This window comes from Lytechinus variegatus, chromosome 11, assembly GCF_018143015.1.
Source record: "Lytechinus variegatus isolate NC3 chromosome 11, Lvar_3.0, whole genome shotgun sequence".
In the NCBI taxonomy this organism is placed as follows: domain Eukaryota; kingdom Metazoa; phylum Echinodermata; class Echinoidea; order Temnopleuroida; family Toxopneustidae; genus Lytechinus; species Lytechinus variegatus.
In genome coordinates this window covers 35,874,538-35,894,689 of record NC_054750.1, presented here as the reverse complement: position 1 = coordinate 35,894,689, position 20,152 = coordinate 35,874,538, and the positions used below count along the sequence as shown (strand labels likewise).

General features: G+C 37.9%; 1 protein-coding gene across 7 annotated transcripts in view; it reads left to right on the top strand.

Moving 5' to 3' along the window:
* Positions 1-20,152, top strand: part of LOC121423904 (choline transporter-like protein 1) — a 107,675-nt gene that overhangs the window by 64,425 nt on the left and 23,098 nt on the right. For 4 of the 7 annotated variants that reach the window (XM_041619443.1, XM_041619438.1, XM_041619441.1 and 1 more), the window contains exons 13-18: positions 4,465-4,502; positions 4,863-4,991; positions 9,117-9,209; positions 11,036-11,131; positions 17,938-18,042; positions 19,673-19,720. In XM_041619443.1, coding sequence (XP_041475377.1) covers positions 4,465-4,502; positions 4,863-4,991; positions 9,117-9,209; positions 11,036-11,131; positions 17,938-18,042; positions 19,673-19,720 — 509 coding nt within the window. Of the gene's footprint in view, positions 1-4,464; positions 4,503-4,862; positions 4,992-9,116; positions 9,210-9,922; positions 10,072-10,214; positions 10,958-11,035; positions 11,132-17,937; positions 18,043-19,672; positions 19,721-20,152 lie in introns of those variants that run through there. The other 3 variants (XM_041619440.1, XM_041619444.1, XM_041619446.1) reach the window with 3 other exon arrangements.

Below are 20,152 nucleotides of genomic sequence, written 5' to 3'. Positions count from 1 at the left end.
ACTTGGAAAACACAGATGTATGAGACATCAGACAACATGATTCCTGAAAAAAAATATTTTTGTTTATTTAAGCCAACGGGAGCCTTTCAAATTTACCCCATCCCCTCTTCGTATTTCGACTTTAAATACAAAAAATATCTTGTTTTAAAGCCATCGGCAAGGCAAATAGCGTTTTTTTTTGTTATAATAAAGCAACTTTTATATCTATATCTTTATATTTACATTCATCATTATTGATATTATTATGATTATCATTAATATTGTTATTATAATTATCATTAATATTATTATTATTATTACTATTATTGTTCGGCCGTTTGTAATAGTGCTCTAGCACAGTAAAGGCTATAACCCAACAGGAACATGCATAGGATACCCTTTCCCTTTTTGGTTTTATGCATTAAAAAATAGTTTGTCTTTAGAACTCTTAAAAGATTACTTTTGTTTGTATTGATATTTAGACCTAAAAAGGGACATTATAAGCAATTTTTTTTTGTAATCATGATATGTACCTGCCTCGCTATACAATGCGAAGCGCGAGCTGAAATTTTTGTATATATTGACCCAAATTGGGAATATATTTTAGAAATCCATTAAGATTATACATATCTCAGCAAAGTCATCTAATGCTAGTACCAATCTTTGCTGATTTTGTTAGAATTACATATAAACACATTAAGCATTTTTTGAAGACATGGTAATCATGATTATCATACGCATTTCACTAATCAAATACTGCGAGCGAAGCGCGAGCTGAAAATTTCGGAAATTCAGACCTAAAGAGGGGCATTCTAAGTCATGTTTGTTTGCAGGAATTCACTAAGACTGTACGTATTTCATTAACCAAATGATGCAAGCGAAGCGCGAGCTGAAAATTTTTTATATTGAGATCAGAAAACTAGACATTTTAAGGACTGATTTTAGAAATTCATTGAAGAGTAGACATCTCACCAAACAACTAATGCGAACGTTAGCACGGACAGGAAATGTTTTATATTAGACCTTAAATAGGGCAATCAATTTAAGTAGTCATAAAAAGAGCAAATGTCACTACATGAAAAAATTATGACTCGAATTGCGAGGTAATGTAATTGGTGTACAGTATTGATTTGAAAACAGGAGGTTTAGTACATCAGGATTATCTCTTTAAACGGTCTATGCGAGCACCAGGAACAATAGAGTCATAGGCCCTGTGAGCAAATGTTTCATAAAGTTTGAAAAAAATGCTTTTTCATGTAATATAACATAATTATAATATAATATAACATTTATAATGAGCATAATTTCTTCTTTCCCCACTACGTTTCTCTTTCTTCCGCTTTTTCTCCCTTTCCCCCTTTTTTTTTTGGCCAGCCGATTGGGGGGCACGTGCCCCCCCATGCCCCCCCCCCCCCCGTAGTTACGCCACTGTTTCTACTACACACAGTAAAGCCTCTTTGCGTTCTCCTCTTGAAAAAAAAACCAACATAGAAGGCATTGTTTTATTTCTCATAATATAAGTTCGTGTACGTGACGGTGGCCTGTCGAAGTTGCCAAAAACCGTTTATTTTGTTTTGACAATATATATTTACAATATCGTCTAAATGAAGCCTTCATCTGGAAAAGGGCACTTATTAAAGGCAGCATCTACATTATATAGAGGAGGCCTTGGCACTTGGAAGAGGGGGCTGAAGCTTGTTTGATTTCTTGGAACCAAAATTTTACATTGAACCTTTTTCGTTTTTCAAATTTACATCAATAAATTTTACAGGAAATAAGCAAAAAGGATTGCATTACAAAATGATTTTTTTTTGGGTAACGTTTCTTTTTTTTTCGTTTTGTCACATCTGCCGGAATTCCAGGGGGTGCTATCTATCGAGAATAACACCCGCAGTACCCCCCCCCCTCGTCCGGAAAATCTTGCGTTGTGCTTCAGCCCACGCTTCCAAGTACCAGGACCTCCTCTATGTAATGTAGATGCTGCCTTTAATAAGTGCCCTTTTCCAGATGAGGGCTTCATTTAGACGATATTCTATATATATATTGTTAAAACAAAATAAAGGGTTGGGCAACTTTGACAGGCCACCGTCATGTACACGAACTTATTTTATGAGATATAAAACAATGCCTTCTATGTTTGTTTTTTTCAAGAGGAGAAAGTAAAGAGGCTTTACTGTGTGTAGTAGAAATGTATCTTTCTCCCTAATGGGCTCTGAACATAGAGTGGAAGCAATAAAGGGGTTTGAGTATTTTAGAGCTTACGTGTGGCTTTTTTTTCAATGTACTACAGCTCTTCTACATGTCAATTGTAGAGTATTTTCTCCTCAATCTATTCCAAGATATCAATACAAACCATGGGCGGAAATCCCAGGGGGGACGTGGCCCCCTACTCAAAATAGTAGGGGGGACACAATATCAAATGTCCCCCTACTTTTTTGGGTCTTTGGTGATGCTAAGAAATATATCACTCAAAATGGGAATAAAACGTACGTTTTGGGACGAGATGACCTTTTTTTTATTAATTTTTTTTTTGCTTGTCAAATATATTTTCGTCAAAATGACCTTTAATTTTAGGTAATAGCGTTTTATTTTTTTGCTTGTCAAATTTTCCAGACCCTTGTCCCCCCTACCTTTTGGGAGAAATTTCCGCCCCTGATACAAACAAAAGTAATCTTTTAAGAGTTCTAAAGACAAACTATTTTTTAATACATAAAACCAAAAGGGAAAAGGGTATCCTAGGCATGCTCCTGTTCGATTATAGCCTTTACTGTGCTAGAACATTATTACAAACTGCAGAACAATAATAATAATAATAATAACATTAATAATATTATTAATATAGATAAATATGAAATATAGATATAAAAGTTGCTTTATTATACCAAAAACGCAACTTGCCTTGCCGGTGGTTTTTAAACACGATATTTTTTTATTTAGTGTCGAAATACAGAGAGAGGATGGAGTAAATTCGAAAGGGCTCCCGTGGACGTATAGGCTTAAATAATAAAACAAAAACTAACTTCAGGAAACATGTTCACTGATGTCTCATACATCTGTCTTTTCCAAGTCGATAATACAAGTCAAACTGGTTTTGTAAAGTAGCGAGAATGCCGCGGGGAAATGCAGTTTTGCCACTTCGGGGTCTCCAAAAGACATATATTTTAACAAAGTTAAAATATGGATTGATGTGGGGTACATTCGTCATGATTCATGTGCCAGAGCTTCATTTAAGCAGTAACCAGCAAAGCAATGTCTCCTGTAAATTTTCCAAGAGAAACCAATTAGAAACAAATAAAACAAAATTAATAGTGTTTTACCGATACCAAAATGCATTTTGCCCGTATGTATCACAGATTACGGTGTGGCAGACACACCAACAAAAGCGATACAAGAAGCCGATGGAAGCTATTGTGTTGAGATTGTGTTATCTCGAATGACATACCATTGATCGCTTTATTGTCCAATTCGTGAGTGTGACTGTGACATAGAGGTTGTTTTGGTCTCGTTTTAGCGCAATATCACGTCATACATTTTGACATATTTGCCCTCTTTCTAAGCAAATTAAGACACTAATACTGTCATGAAGCATATCGATGTTTTCGCTAATATATTCTCTTTCATGTAGAATGTTGACATTTTATATTAATTGCTGTTATTTATATACACAGTTCAGGATTCTTGAAAGAATACTCTGTTTTAAATTATAATTTGCATAATTTATGTAAATTAGGTAATAATAAACAAGGATATCCCAATTATTTTATAACAGTTTTCTTCCCTGTCTTACCCTAAGTCTTTATTTCCAATTTTAGGGCAGTTCTGTTGAAATATTTATTCTGAATTACTTGTTTTTACTATTTCGACATAATATGCAAATTTATGCAAATTACTTGCTTATTTTCATAGATACAGCGTGTCTCTTTGGATGAATCTTTTTCTTTTGACTCAAGGAACATTTGTGCCAAGTGGGACGTTTGTACTAAAAAATGCAGCCGTAAGCCCTTTTTTTGCAGTTAACAAGTCTACTACCAGGAAGCCTATCAATTTTGAGGTCCAAAAGTCAAGGTCAAAGTGACATGTTTTCATCTTACTCTTCTGAAGTCCTTGTAAATGCGATAACTTAAGTTTAACTTAACCTAGGCTCATATAATTTGTGTTTATGTTACTAGCATGCTCCTAGGATTCCAGGAAGCCTATTGATTTTTAGGTCAAAAGGTTAAAGGTCAAGTTCCCACCTTTTATTTTTCTTGCTTGACCAATAACTTCATTTTCTGCGTTACAGGAGGGTGTATTATTTGCTCGCCCTAGCGACACTCTTGTTAGGTCATCGGGTCATAGTGGTCATGAGACTTGACAGATCACCTAATTTGTTGTCAGATGATTTGAATTTATTGTTGTTTAAAGTTTTATACCATTAATAAAGTTCTTTCATGTGATATTGTTTGTCAATGCAGTTCTTGTTTTGTTCTGATTTGTTTTCTTCAGCTATTGAAGGAGATGGTTTCTGTAGTTCTGCTGCAAAGGTATGATTTTATTTCCTATGTTTATCTTCCTATTTTTCGTCATTTTGTTGACTGGAATATGAGCCAGTTTATCATGATGTTGCATTGATTTATCAAAACTAAGACTTTATAGTCTGCACTTTCCTTTAATTAGTGAATTTGTTCCTATGATGTTGTTGACTGGGGAGTTGTGAAAGCTTTTTTCCCAATGACTTCCATTGTGTACAACATTTCAACATACAGTAGATACAGTAACAAGAGATTTCAAGTCAATAATTACAATTTAGTGTTGTCCATTGACATACACAATCAGGTTCTAGAAAGTGGATACAGTGTGGAGAATAAACAATACATGTATTTATCTTTGATTTTGAAATACAGGCCTTCACAGTTCTGTTGTCGAATGCCCTGCGTGTAGCGGCTATCAATTGCGTAGGTGACTTTGTCCTCTTCTTGGGCAAGCTGATGGTTGTTGCTATCACAGCAGCAATTGGTGTTGCCATCATGGGGGTGAGTACAGTCCTCTCAGAGTGTTGGGTGTTTACCAAAGTGTTATGTTCCAAGTATAACTAGAAGTGTGTCTTTTTTTAGGTTTGGCAAGTATTACACTGGAGAGTGCTTGCAAGTTGTATGGGTTTTTAAACGTCCATCCTAGACGGGACGTATACTGTATTATGGTATCACGCTTGGTTTCCGTCTGTCCGTTAACTTTTCCTAGTAAATGCGATGTTTAAGTTTAGCTTAACTTAGGCTCATATAATTTGATGAGTATGATACCATCATAGATTCCAGGAAGCGTATCGATTTTTAGGTCAAAAGGTGAAAGGTCAAGTTCACAGTGACATGTTTTTCTCATTCACTTCTGAAGTCCTTGTAAACACGATAACTTCAGTTTAACTTAAGCTAGGCTCATATAATTTGGTGTCTATGATACTAGCATGGATTTCAGGAAGCCTCTTGATTTTAAGTTTAAAAGGTCAAAGTCACAATGACATGTTTTCATCTCACCCTTCTGAAGTCCTTGTTAGTGCGGTTACTTCAGTCTAACTTAAGCTAGGCTCATATAATTTGTTGTGTATGATACTACCATAGATCCCAGGAAGCCTCTTAATTTTGAGGTTTATAGGTCAAAGGTCAAGGTCACAATGATATGTTTTCATCTTACCCTTCTGAAGTCCTTGTTAAAACAATAACTTCAGTTTACAGGTACATGTAACTTAACTTAGGCTCATATAATTTGCTGTGTATGATACTAGCATGGATCCCAGGGAGTCTATTGAACTTAAGGTCAAAGGTCTAGGTCACAGTGACATCCTTTCATCTTAACCTTTTGAAGTCTTTGGTTAAACGCGATAACTTTAGTTTAACGTAACCTAGGCTCATATAATTTGCTGTGTATGATACTAGCATGGATCCCAGGATGCCTATTGATTTTTAGGTCAAAAGGTCAAGGTCACGGTGACTTATTTACATCTTACCTTTCTGAAGTCCTTGTAAACGTGTTAACTTTAGTTTAACTTAACCTGGCTCATATAATTTTGTTGATACTAGCATGGATCCCAGGAAGCCTATTGAATTTTAGGTTAAAAGGTCAAAGGTCAAGTCGCATGGTAACATTGTCAAGTACTAGAAAGGTGTATAGCATGTGAGGCTGGATGTGGTCGAGTGTTGCAGGGTTTTAACCCTAACTAGGCTGGCTTTTTTGGCTGTTCTGTGGCCGGGGGGGGGGGGGGGGTTGATTCAACCCCCCCCCCCGAGATCTCGGCCGCTGATCAGAGGACTGAGAGAGGACTGCATTGATAATGAGTACATAGAGAGACTTAGTTGGGGGAAAAGTTTCCTGAATATTGTGCCCCCTTATGAATTGACTCCATTTTAGAGTTCATTTGTATTTGATTTATATGTTGAAAACTGCATTGATTGATTCATGACACTACATGTATTATTTACAGTTTGATTCATAACACTATTATTTACAGTTGATATTCTTATATAGATTTGTGCTTTAGTTATTGATATTTGTCTATATTTGCTTTTGTGTTGGCTATGTTTTGTGGGAAGTGGATACAATTTTGTTTGTTATTTTCAAAGAAAAAATATGTATAGATTGCTGTATTCACATCATTTTTGCACAATTATCAAAGTTTGTTTTGAGCCATTTGAAAATTCAGCTTTAAATGTGTGCAATGATTTTCATCATTAAGAGTTCCAATATGAAAATAATCCTTTAAACAAAAGCAAAGATTGATCTTTTTTTATCATTTTAACTCTATTATGGGATGGAAGAAAGAGACGCAATAATTTTTTTTTTATGTATTTCTTTAAGGAATTCAGAATTATCAATAATTTTCCTTCCCATGATGCATAGCAACATATCTAGTTTATTTTTATGCAATACGTATATTACTGTTTCTCAAATGTTAAAAAACAATGTTAACCTTTTTTTTTGCATGCTTTAGGTTTGTTTTTGCTGTACAGTATTTTAAGACCCAGATCAGACCCAAAATCAGTTGAAAGCTTGTAAACTACTTAATACAGAAATGCAAGCTTTATTATAGTCAGATTCACCATGTTCAAATTTTTTACTAATATTTTTTTTCAAGATAGGGCACGTTACGTATGTAACATAATAAGGGTGTCAAAAACACTAAAATAATGAAAAAAGGGTATCTATTTTTTGCTAAGAAGGCTTCGTGTTTAGGGTCAAATTTGCAAGGGTATAAAAAATTAAGACCAAAATGTTTTATAAAGGATGTACTTTTTGAACCCAAGAGTCAACACTACATGCTTACGATTTTCACGAGGTGGGGCTGTACTTAACCCAATGATGTAGGTAAATGTAAAGCCGATGTCTGTGACATACATGTAGAATTGAAACATCGCTGTACTTGTTTAGGGGTTCATTTCAGGGAATACATAGTATTGTTTTGTTACTTGTTAATGGTAGGTTTCACATGCCAATAATTGTTAAGGGGTGCATTTTCAGAATATGGAAAATACGTGTTTAGGGTGCTTTTTGAGACCTCATGGTTGCGCATGATATCCACTCTTCAATGGAAGTGGCCCCTCCAGGGATTGTCAATTTCACTTTTTGGTCTGGTCTGGGTCTTAAGATTAATTTGCTTTTGCATGAAAATTAAATTTGTTTCTCTAAAATGATTTTGAATATCAATTTCCTTATTTGTTAGATTGCATGTTGCATGAAGCTTTCTAATATTAATTTTACTTTTTAAAACAATGGAAGCAACTTTGCACTATGACTGAAGAAAACATGTGAATTTAATTAAATAATTTAACTCTTTAGAAAGGCTGCTTTACAAACTTTAAAGCTTTTGTGTGTTGCTACACTTGCAAGTCATACATTGACATTTTCAATTGCTTATTATCTTATCAAATAATTGTCAGTGTACATAAATGTTATTTTTAGATTTAGGTGGATTATAAAAGTATTTAAATAAACCTGTTGGAAAAGGTTTGAAGAAAAAAAAGTCAGTCTCTTCTTGATTTCAAAACTTTAAAATATTTCATTCTGCTACATACATACATGTATATCTTAAAATATCAAGCTAGTTTCACCTTTGTAGGTAACTATGAAGATGGCAATTCTTCTAAAGTTGAAAAAAATCAAAATTGCTATTAAAGAAGTAAATTTGTTACTTCACAGACTAGTTCCATTTTAAAATTGAAAATCAGCAAAAGCTAAATCATGACTTGTATACTTTATTGTCTATTCCTTATTATTAACATCTCATTAAAATTATTGTGAATATGATATTTCTACCATGCACTGCTCAAAATAAATGAAAGTTCTATGAATGTATGGATCTTTTTGATGCTCAATGTACATTTGTCAAAAAAGGAAATACATTGAAAGTTTGTTTGATCATAAATAAAAATTTCAAAACAATTTTATAATTTTCAATTGGATTGAAAACAAGAGATTTATACGGGGGGGGGGGGCACTCACATACATCAGTGGTACGGGAATGTGCCGCTTTAGTGACCCCCTTTGTCAGACCTTGATTGATCTGTATACTCTGAATGACAGTTCAGAAACCACCCGCCCTCCTGCTCACAAGACCCCTGTTACAAAATACATGTAGCATGGTAAAGCTAGCGGCACATACAGATCCCTTTACTCTGGATCACATGCAGCTAGCGCCATGCATGGCTAGTGCCCATGTATATGCACAGCGCTAGTGTATAGCATGCACCTTACATACAGTAGGCTATAGTACAGTAATGTGATCCTGTTCTGTAGACCCTGTTTTTTTTACTGCCCCATATTTTCCCCTTGTAGTCATTTACTTAGACCCCTATTTCTGCATTTCATAAGGCAGACCCCCATCAAAATATAATTTGAGTGCCCCCCCCCTTGGAATCGGTGTGCCCCGGATGTATGTAGACTGGAATGGACATTGCAATTTAATGCTTATGTTTATATGAGGTATTTTTGACAAGTGTCCCATTCTATGTTTTAATTCTAGGCTAATCATTTTGTTAACTGTTTCGCAGTTTGGTTTCAATAGTCTAAATAGATATCTTGTTTTTCTATCTATCTGTCATCTTTAAAAAAAATGCATCTTTCATCTGTCTTGCACGCTGCATCTTCACTCCATGTTGGGTTGAAAGCAGACCATGCAACAGCTCATGTTCTATGCTGTACCTGTGGTAGTAACCTGTATCTTTGCCTACATCATTGCTGGCTCTATGTTGAGTGTGTATGAGGTAAAACACAAACAAGTGTAATGACTGCTCACACTCTCTGTCTCTCAGCCTCTTCTAAACAGATAATACAACTAGTCAAACAGCAGCTTGAAATATTTAACTCTGAAGGAATTTTGTTCGAAAGTCTAAAAAAAAAAGACTAGAAAAATATGTAAAAAGAATCATTGTCATAATCGATTTCATATTTTTAAGGATTGATTTAAAATGGAAGGTAAAATATTAATTGTGAACATATTCTGAAAAAAGTGACTGCACAAGTTTACAAAATATGTTGTATTTCTATTTTGAGGATTGAATGATATAAGTAAGAAATACTGGTTCTAAATATTTTCACATCTCTGCGAATGCACATAAACTGTAGGTTGAATTTGATTCATCCCCTTTTTATGTTTATTCTTTTTATCTTTTTGGATGTGGTCAGAGACAGGGAAGTGTGTGTAGCTCTGTCATACTATAGGTGATCATTATGCAGCATGGGTGAATGGCATCCTGTCAATTAGAACATTATCTGACAGATATTACTTTTGACTTCAGATATGGGATGCCTTTTTATCCAAATTGCATAAAGTCATACCATCTTACAAGAACTTCCTCAAGCATGTTGTCTCCTTGGCATTATGCCTGCGCATGCACAAAAAGACCACAAATGACTATTTCATTGATTTTTGATCAAATTTTATTCTGCTCCCCCTTCCTCCCCCAATGTATCATAGACGAACGAGAGTCTGCTCTTCTATGCCATTGCGGCATTGATAGTTGGAATATTTTCATACTTTATAGCAAGCAGCTTTTTTCTTGTTTATGAGGTGAGTAGATTGGTCTTTTCAAACGATGCTGAAGACTGAAGTAAGAATACTCAGAAGTTTCTGAGATGGAGTTTTAAAAATATTCAAAAATAAATTCTGTCAGATGATATCTATGATATAGTAGCACAAGCAGAGAAAGTGACTGTTCTATTGTAATATTTCTAAAAGGAATTAAGCTGGTTCTACATGTAAGTATGAGGAAAAGGAATAATAGATGATAGGATAACCAGTCAGGACTGAAGTTACATGTATATCATACTGTACTCATGAATAGTTATTGTAATTCTCACTATCACATATTGCTGTCTGAATCTGGCAGTCTGTGGCACTTTAATTCTTTTACCCCTACATGTATTTCTTTGGAGGTAAACTTCCTGTTCTGCACTCTCATTACTCACTTCTTACGCCAAAGACATCACTTACTCTGTACATTCTCCCAAATAATGAAGGTATTTTAAAATTTAACATTTCATCTCATAAAATGGGATTCTTTGTCGAATACATACAGGTAAACTATGGGAATATCCCTGAATTAGGATAATTACTTGGGTGAAATTTCAAGTGGAATAATTTAGCTGTACAAATTTGAATAGGATTTTTGGTCATAAGAGAAAAGCTCTCAGTTAAGTAATGTACAGTCTTTTGATAAATATGCTCTACAAAAGACTTGATACATAGCAGTCTTTCAATAATGTGGAGTGAATTGTGATGCGATACAGGAAGATCATTCCTTGTTCAGTTAAAATATATTTGTAATATTGCTTGTTATGAAATGAGAAAATCCGCCTCTATTTCAAAACAAATTTGTATACTTTCAAAACTTCACTTAATTTCTCTAGCATTGAGAAATTTAATGGCAGTTGTAAAGAAATTTTTTACATTTTCAAAGTTTAGTATTTAATGTGGATCTTTTATTGAATATGAGTGGGAGACAATAAAGAAGAATAGGGAGTAGAGTTGAGGAGGAATAAAAAAAATGAAAGTGCATGTGGTAAAGTAATTATTTTGTTTATCCTTTAGATGGCTGTGGATACCCTATTGCTCTGTTTTTGTGAGGATGCTCGCATCAATGATGGCTCCCCTGACAAACCATACTTTATGGATAGAGATCTTATGGTGAGAAAAAATTCTCTGAGCAAAACACTCAAGATTTCAACAAAATTGGACAACAAAGCAAAGAAAAATAACAAAGTTATTTAATTTTGATCTTTAGCAATATTTTGTGAAAACAGTAATGTCCATATCATCATGTATATTTAATTGGTGGGCTTATGATGTCATGTCCCCATTTTCCATTTTCTTATGAATTATTTCATGTTTTCATACATGTATGCATGATATGTTTCCCTAGTAACAAATTAAGTTGAAGCAATGAATATCGCAGATAATGCACATTTATAAATCAGGTGTCAATCCATTTTTTTTTTATTCTTGGTGGACAAAATGAAATACAAAAGAATAAGTGTGGATAAGACATCATGATCCAGTAGAACACATCAACTTTTCAGTATACACTGTAGACGTGAAGTAAGGCAATTCTCTTTCTGGAAATGATACTTGAAGGCACTAATTCAGAATCGGGTTGATGCCATTTTAGCATCCTTCAGCATTTTTTTTTAAATTAACACTTTAAGCCATGCCGGCTTTTCAAGCTGATACTTACATAGAGTAATGCAATTTTCGTGTATACATTTCATCCATTTTATTAGCATCAAACCGAAGCTACTTGAAATTGTATATAAAAGGTTAAATATGAACAATCTGAAAACAATTGTAAGATCTTTCGATCATACAGGGTCAACTTCAAGGCTATTATAAGGTGCCCAATAACTGAAAAGCAATAAAGTAAAACATGTAATTGTTATGACCCTGGTCTAGTAAGTAGTCCAGATGTCATTGGTTCAAATCCCATCTGGTCTATCTGGGTTTTTTTTACAGCAGCCAAGCACTACTTCACACAGCACCCTTGGGATATCATTGAAGACAGAATGAATATCTTATTCTTGTAGACTTATCACTCAACAAATTAATTATTCCAAAGAAAAACATATCATGTTTGGTATCAAATAAAAGCATACATAATGATGAAATCAGAAAGCATTTGCAATATGTATTTCTAGGAATTCATGTTCATAGTAATGTTTGAAAAACTTAGGTCAGTAGCTTACATATAGAGGAAAGTTTGGATTACAGGTGTATCAGATACATTTAGTTAATTTTAAGTTAGATATTGATTCATATAAATAAGCACCACAAAGTTATCATGCTTTGAAAAAAAATGCATAAAAGTGGCTGCTGTTACCTACTCGTGAAACCATACAATAACTTTGACCCTTCAAACCATAGTGTAGACACCAAAATTATTTCTTACAGGTGGATAATTTACTATCAATAACTGGGATATACTCATTTGATTCATTACGATTAACTTGCACACCGAATAAAAGTACACAATTTTTCCTGCGCGCGCGCAGCATCTCCCTACGCACGCACTATCCCAAGATCATCACGCAAATAGGCGTCCATTTCCTCTTTTACTTACGCCTGCCGCCGTGATCAGACGTAGCTAAGTACACTCCCACTTGCCCCTTTTAAAGTGTCCGTTGTTGACATATTTATCTATATTTTTACTACCTATTTCAATCCTTTGCCCTTCGGCTTCTGATTGATTTCATTTTTATCTACTCTGCGTGGAGCTTTCGTGTTATTTATTCACGTTTTTCTTTCATTAAATTGTGTGAGGTCCGAACAGTCAGTTTCGTTTTCACACAGACGGTATGCTCCGCTTCCTTTTCCCATAGCTCCGCGCTCTACTGCGTGCCGCGGGCATTAATGCGACGCTTCACTTTTCTGTTTAATTCCTTGTAATTTTAATTCTTGACTTGCTCCTTTGCCTCGTCTTGAATTGAATTGATTTTATTTCCCTCTCCACAGCTTAGGCTATGCTGGACAGGTAGGAGCGTCGCCCTTTATTTGTTTCTTAAAATTGTTTTCAACTTGTTGTTCTTGTTTTGAGTCGGTTGATTTTTCTCTTATGTTTCAATCAATCTTTTATTCTTAATTGATTAATTGATCAATTGATCGACTCATCTCTTGATGACTCCACCCTGCCGCTGAGAGAGAACCAGACATGGTATTGTCCCTGTGATCAGCGGCGGTGAGTATGTGGGCAATAGAGCGAGACCCTTTGTGTTGGGCTCTATATAGGGTGGAACCGTGGTTTGCGTCCACGTGCCCTGGAAAAAGAAGGGTGGAACCGTGGAGTCACGTCCACGTGCCCAAGAGGGTGGAACCGCGTCCACGTGCCCGAGCGTTTCAGAGTGGAACCGTGGCGCGATGGCCACGTGCCTGAAGGGTGATAGCCAAGGCTCCCTTGACGGGACCTGAACTTATTTGGGGAGTGTTGTACTAGTATAGAAAACCTCACTCCAGGGCTGCTTGACTCACCGGCTATCGGGTCCGACAAGTCCGGGTTAAGAGGGTGGGACTCTTTTCCTGGCACAGACTAGGCTCGATGCTTTGTCAGTCTCTGTCAGGGAGCATTAGCAAAGGGCTACCAGCCCCAAGTCGCTAGAGACACGTGAGCTCGACCCCGTCAATCTCACAATTAACTGATCAGGGTGGAACCGTGGAATCGCGTCCACGTGCCCTTTAAAGGTGGAACCATGAAATTGCGTTCATGTGCCTGAACGGCTTGATCAGATTGGGTGACTTTTCTCATGCGAGATATCACGTCCCCCTCCCTGTCTCTTGTGCCCTCTTCTGTCCCCCGGGCGGGGGCCGCACAGAAGAGGAAGAAGAAGAAGAAATTCTAGGTCGCTAATCCCGCTTTGCGGGCATACCTTTCTTTCTGATTCTTGTGTTGATGGCCAGGCGTCGTAACTTCATGTTACAACAGAACGCCCTCGAGTATCACGGATCTTTATCCTCATGCTCCCTGTCAGCTAAAACCGCCGTGTCGAGCACCGGGCAGGTCAAGCAGACATTCGCCATCTCGCACCTCGGAGAGTCACCGGCAATATCATGATTCGCCGGCTCACGCACCTGCAAGGGAAATCCCCGCTAATACACAGGTGTTATCGAAATACGGGCGTTGCCCTCCATTATGTCACCAGACTTCCGATAATTGTGGGTCAGGCGTCGCTACTCTCATGTTGCTTCACACACCCATGAGCAGTGCGGGTAATTCCCCCACGCTTCATATCAGCTTCAGCCGCCTTGCTAAGCACTGTGCGGTTCAAGCAGTCACCTTCCCTCTCACACCGGGCATTTATTGAAACGCTGTTCACCTACACGTTGACCCCCATTTATATGCAGGTACTCCCGAATTCGCCCTCTACGTCAAGTTTCACGTACGGCGACGGCTCTTTCAGCGGTAACTCTCTCCATTCTACCCCCTAAGCGGGCCTGTAGATTGGAGGTAAGAATTTCTTACATACTGCATGCCGTCCTCTCGTGAGAATGTTTGGCTGCTTTTGAGAGGGCAACCTATCACGCCCGCGGACCGTCCGCCCAGGCGACGGGACCGTCAGCTTTTGGCCTGAACCTCACTTTCTATTCGAAAGTAAGGGTGCCCTGTCTTTACTTTTAACTCCTACTCTTGTAAGGTTAGAGTCAGGGCTAGTGCAGACACCCGTCCTCGTCCCCCCGGACACCGTCGGCAGCACCCGCACCGAACACCTGGAGGGAATCGGCTATTTATATGCTAGATATCCCTCCTGTTGACATTCACAGCTTGTTCCCCCGAGTCTTTCCCGGTCGGGTAAGCATCATCTCGGAGGAAAGAAACAGCCGTATATCTCATTAGATTGTTGGCTGTGTACGTGCATTCAGGCTTGTTTAAAGCCCCAGGCTTTTCTGTCGGCATTTCTATGCCTACTTCCTGGGCGCATTCACTGTGCCGGGTCAGCGAGTTTACACCAAACTGTACGCCGCCAGGCCATCGGTTGAGCTCTAACAGTCTATCTTATAGACTGCCCTCTATGTGGGTCAAGCTTGGATAGATGTATGCTTATGCCTGTCTAACCATGATCACCACGACCACCACGACCCGCTTTCTCTCGGGCCGACTGTGGATGAGTCACTCCATGAAAGTGATTTACTTCACTGGTGTTCTTCCTTTAGAAACTTAGATTCTCATCCCCCGCTGCTTAGGGCGTCATTTTTGCCGCCCCCCCCCCCCCCCGCAGCTTTCCGGAACTCCTTATCTTACCGATCTTATCGGACTGTTCCACGCTGTCGCAACCGGCGCCGGCGGTGCTTGCTCTTACGATCACCAGAGAAACCAGGCCTTGTGGCTGTTTTCATAAACAACTGGTTCTCACCGCAGACTGAGGGAAATGTTGGTGATTAGTTTCCTCAAGTCGCCTTACTCCTCCGCTTGATAGGACAGGGTCGTTGTTACCTCACTCGATTCCGTCGGAAACGTAACTGTTGAGGTATCATTTCTGGCGATGTCTGTTGGTTCAGAGCATTTTCTTGACCAGCATCTCTTTGTCGTTTACACGTAAGATCATGACAGAGACATTGTTCGCCAGCTCACCTCTGGCGTACACTTGCTGCTGCTAGGGATTTCTCCGCTCAGCGGACATCCATCGCAGCCTAGCCTTACGGGCCCTCTCGGCGATGGTGGCTTCAGCCAAGCCACCTCTTCCACCGCGGGTGCTTTATCTAGTACGGGAGAAAGGGGATCCGGGATTCTCTCTCAATCGCTCGGTCTATCACACTTGTTATGTCGTGATGCGTGCCGCGTTTTTTCTCCGACACGCCCAGTTGAGCTGTTTTGACCAGACTGTTCTATTGTACATAGACAGCAGGTCCGTGGCATTTTCTTTTTAACAGGATGGCACTCAGTCGCTTTTCTCGACACATTGACTGCCTTACGAGTGGTTTTCTTCAACCTTACTCTCTGTCGTTCCAGGTCCTTATCGGACCGCTGGAAACGTTCTGCCACAGCTCTCTATCAGAATTCTGCAGATGTTCTGCCCTCACGCATTTGAGACAGATATCGCATTCTGGGCGCCTTCTCCCACGCGGGGGCTTCTGAGATATCTCGCATTCCTTACGTTTGCATGGTTTGCGTCTTGGCTTAAATTATTAAGCCGGTGACTCGACCGTGGCTTTTATTAGCCCCGCTGTTGCCTTCTCAGATTGATTGATTGATCACTTACTGAACCGTACAAGTTTCAGTCTTCCGATCATGATTCTTGTTGAAATTTTCAACAAAATCCGAATCTTACAAACTCTTGAGTTCTTCTCAAATGTTGAGCTTATGGCTTAGTCCGTCATGGCACCTGTCGGTCGTTCTTGACGCTTGACTAACTCCCTCTTGGGTCGGTATTCAGGGTATCTTTGGCTGTCTATCAGTCGAGTTCCCTCCTCTATCTGTTTATATGTAACCTTTTACAGTACAAAGCTTTGCATTCTTATGCATCGCTCCCGGACCATTGCCGGGATTGGCTTAGATCAGGTGTGACTTCTAACCCTGGTCTTTGTTTGCCATTCATCAGACAATTCCCAACTCTGTGCAGTTGGTTGTTTTGTTGCGCGAGCCGTTTGCGGCTTCTTGAGACATCTTTTCACTCTGGATTGTTGAAAGGATCAAGTCAGTTGGTGATGATGTTCTTCTTCTGACACTAGGCCAAGGGCCCATGATACTATAGTATCATTCTTCTTGGGCTCCTTCTATGGAATCGTCGTTTACGACTTCTTGAGGACCGCCTATTTGACGCTCTTCTATTCCTTCACTTCCTTGCTCTTAAGGACTTTATTTTGCATGAGGCCTTATTTGCCTCCTCTGTCCTTAAGGTAGCCTTCGTGTCTTCATCTTCCTATTTTACGCACTTCTTAGTCTAGACATGCCTCCCTTCACGTTGAATCCGTGTTGGTCTAGCAAATCAAATGAGTATATCCCAGTTATTGATAGTAAATTATGAAAATACTTACCATGATTTTCTTATTTACGAGATAACTGGATATACTCATTTGAACCCTCCCACCGACCCCTCGCCTTGCGTGGCAACATGTCTTGCATTCAGGCTCATAAGAGGAAATGGACGCCTATTTGCGTGATGATCTTGGGATAGTGCGTGTGTAGGGAGATGCTGCGCGTGAGCAGGAAAAATTGTGTACTTTTATTCGGTGTGCAAGTTAATCGTAATGAACTAGCAGCAAATCAATGAGTATATCCAGTTATCTCGTAAATAACAAAATCATGGTAAGTATCTTCATATTTTATGAAATATTACAATTTTTAAGTGATAGAAGTCATTTTAGATGCCATTTTGGAACTTAAGACATCATTGATTTTTAGGAAAAATATACAACTGCATATCGTTGAAACCATACCCAAACTTGACCCTTGAAACCACTGTGTAGACACCATATCTCTCAGATGGATTTTTGTCTCGCCTGCATAACATAGAGAGACACTGGGTGCTGCTTGTCTGACAGCGGCTGTGGCATCATCAACATTGAAATCTTAACCAAGGTTAAGTTTTTGAAATGTCACCAAAACTAAGAAAGTGTAGGAACTTGTTCAGGAAACTTGGACATAAAGGGTAATCAAGTATTATTGAACATCCTAGTTTAACTTAATCTAGGTTCATATAATTGGTTTGTATGATACGAGCATGGACCCCAGGAAGCCTATTGTATTGCATGAAACTTGGACATGTAAGGGTAATCATTCTGCACAAGTTTCAGGTCACATGATCAATGTCAAAGGTTGTTCAGGGTCAATGAACTTAGTATTTTATTATCATATGAAAAGTGTTTTCTGTGAATAGTTTATTCAACTTAGTTGTTTTTCAAAGTCAGCACTGCTGCTTCATGTATCTTGAATCATGTAATGCAGGCGAGACTGCCTGAGGCATTCCATTTGTTTATGATTCTATTTTATGCAATTTGTTTTCATTATCTAGGAATTTGTGAGTAACAGTACTGATACTATCGATGGCTTGGAGAACAAAAAACGAGTAAGGGTGCCTACTGAAGATCAACCAGAAACACACTCTAAACCCCCACCGGTAAGTCCTAATTCAGGTCTGAACTGGTTTAAACAAGAATAGTCAAACACCATTCCTCTTTCAGTTCACTCAAACTTGTACTGTTGCTGTGAAACTAATATATAGATAACTGTCGTCACCTGTTAATTCCAAGAAAATTTTTAACAAGTTTATTAAGACTGTATCGTATGAATATTCAACTTTATATCAGGTGAACACTTGGTACATGTATCTGTGACAAACACCAAAAGTTTACTTTTTTTTGCTTTCAGTAACTTAATGACCAATGCCAAAGTTCATTTAGGGTCAATGAACTTTGGCCATATTGGGGTATTTATTGAATTGCCATCATAACTATGAAAGTTTATGGATCTAGTTCATGAAACTTTGACATAAGAATAATCAAGGATCACTGAACATCCCTTGTGAGTTTCAGGTCACATGATTACAGTCAGAGGTCATTTAAGGTCAATGAATGTTGGGGGTAATTATTGAATTGCCTAACTTTAAAAGTTTATGGATATAGTTCATGAAAGAATGTGGACATAGAGGTAATCAGGTTATCACTGATCATCTTGCACAAATGTCATTTAGGATAAATGAACGCAGTATTAGATTGTTTAATGAATGGTGTTTTTTGTGAATAATTATTTCATTGTCAGCACTGGTGCTATATTGTTACGCCTAATGCAGGCGATACTGCCAGAGGCGCCCCACTTGTTCTGATTAGGAGAAACGTAATAAAGAGGATTCATTTTATAACTATGTTGTACAGTTGTCAGTCATTGTCATATCTCACAGTGACTTAAAGGGGAAGTTCACCCTGGTAAAAACTTTTTATAAAAGAAGAAAAATAGAGAAATATATTTGTGAAGGTTTGATGAAAATCCTTCCAAGAATAACCGAGTTATGAATGTTTTTATTTTATGCTGTCTTAGATGAGCTGCTCCTCCATGTGTGGTGTGATAAAACTTTCCCAAAATGACATAACTTTCTTAGTCTTTGATGGATCTTCATCATATCTTCAAAAGTATTTTTCTTAACTTTTTATATGCCCGTCCTACGGGATGTATCATGGTTTCCGTCTGTCTGTCTGTTCGTCCATTAATTTTACATTGTAAATGTGATAACTTCAGTTTAACTTAACCTCGGCTCATATAATTTGGTGTGTGTAATACTTACATGGATCCCAGGAAGCCTAATGATTTTGAGGTCAAAAGGTCAAAGGTCAAGGTTACACTGACATGCTTTCATCTTATCCTTCTGCAGTCCTTGTAAACGCGATAACTTTGACCACTTACTTTACATAATAAGTAATTGGATGTTAGAAAGCAGATTATATCCTGAAATTTTCAGCCCATCCCATGCTTGAAAAGGTTATATAAACAAAATAAATCTATGCAGAGAATCCAGCAGATGTATTTAGTTCATATGCTTCACACCATAGCAAGTTTGGGGCACATAGATTAATATAATCTAGTAGTGAAATTGAATAGTTCTCTGTTGCATCCACTTTGGGAAATGTACCCTTATTTAAAGCACAAAATTTTATTAAATTGATTTCCTAGTTAGATTAATTGTTCGTGTAATTGTTAGTCATTAAAGAAGTGTCATTTGGCCATCCTGTTTTTGTATGAATATTTGATTATAGTCTGTTCCTTCTGATGCTGAAGATCAACCTGATTCTGCTCAACCAGCTGTAAGTCTTCTTTTATCTATCCCTTTCCTCTCTTCCTGACTATTGGGGTGTTGCAAGAAACTTGCGATCTATTGCAAGTCTATTTTTGGTCCCTAAATCAATCATATGTCTTGAAGTTAATTGAAAATTAGTGATTGATTACTAATCTGCTCATTGAAACAAGAAGTTTAATCTGATGTGCTATAACAAATGTTGATCTATCAGTTGTAAAATTGGAACTGAATATTTGCAATTGATCGCAAATATTTTCTTGCAAGACCCCCTTAATCTGTTTGTGTCTGTACCTTGCACTCACCTTTCTCCCTCTCTTGTTCTTTCTGTCTCAATCGCTCTCTCTGTATCTCTCTCCCTCCCTTTCTTTTTGTCTCGCCCACCAGAGGTGAAGGCGAGACTTAGGGATCCAAATGTCGTCCGTCCGTTGTCCGTCTGTCA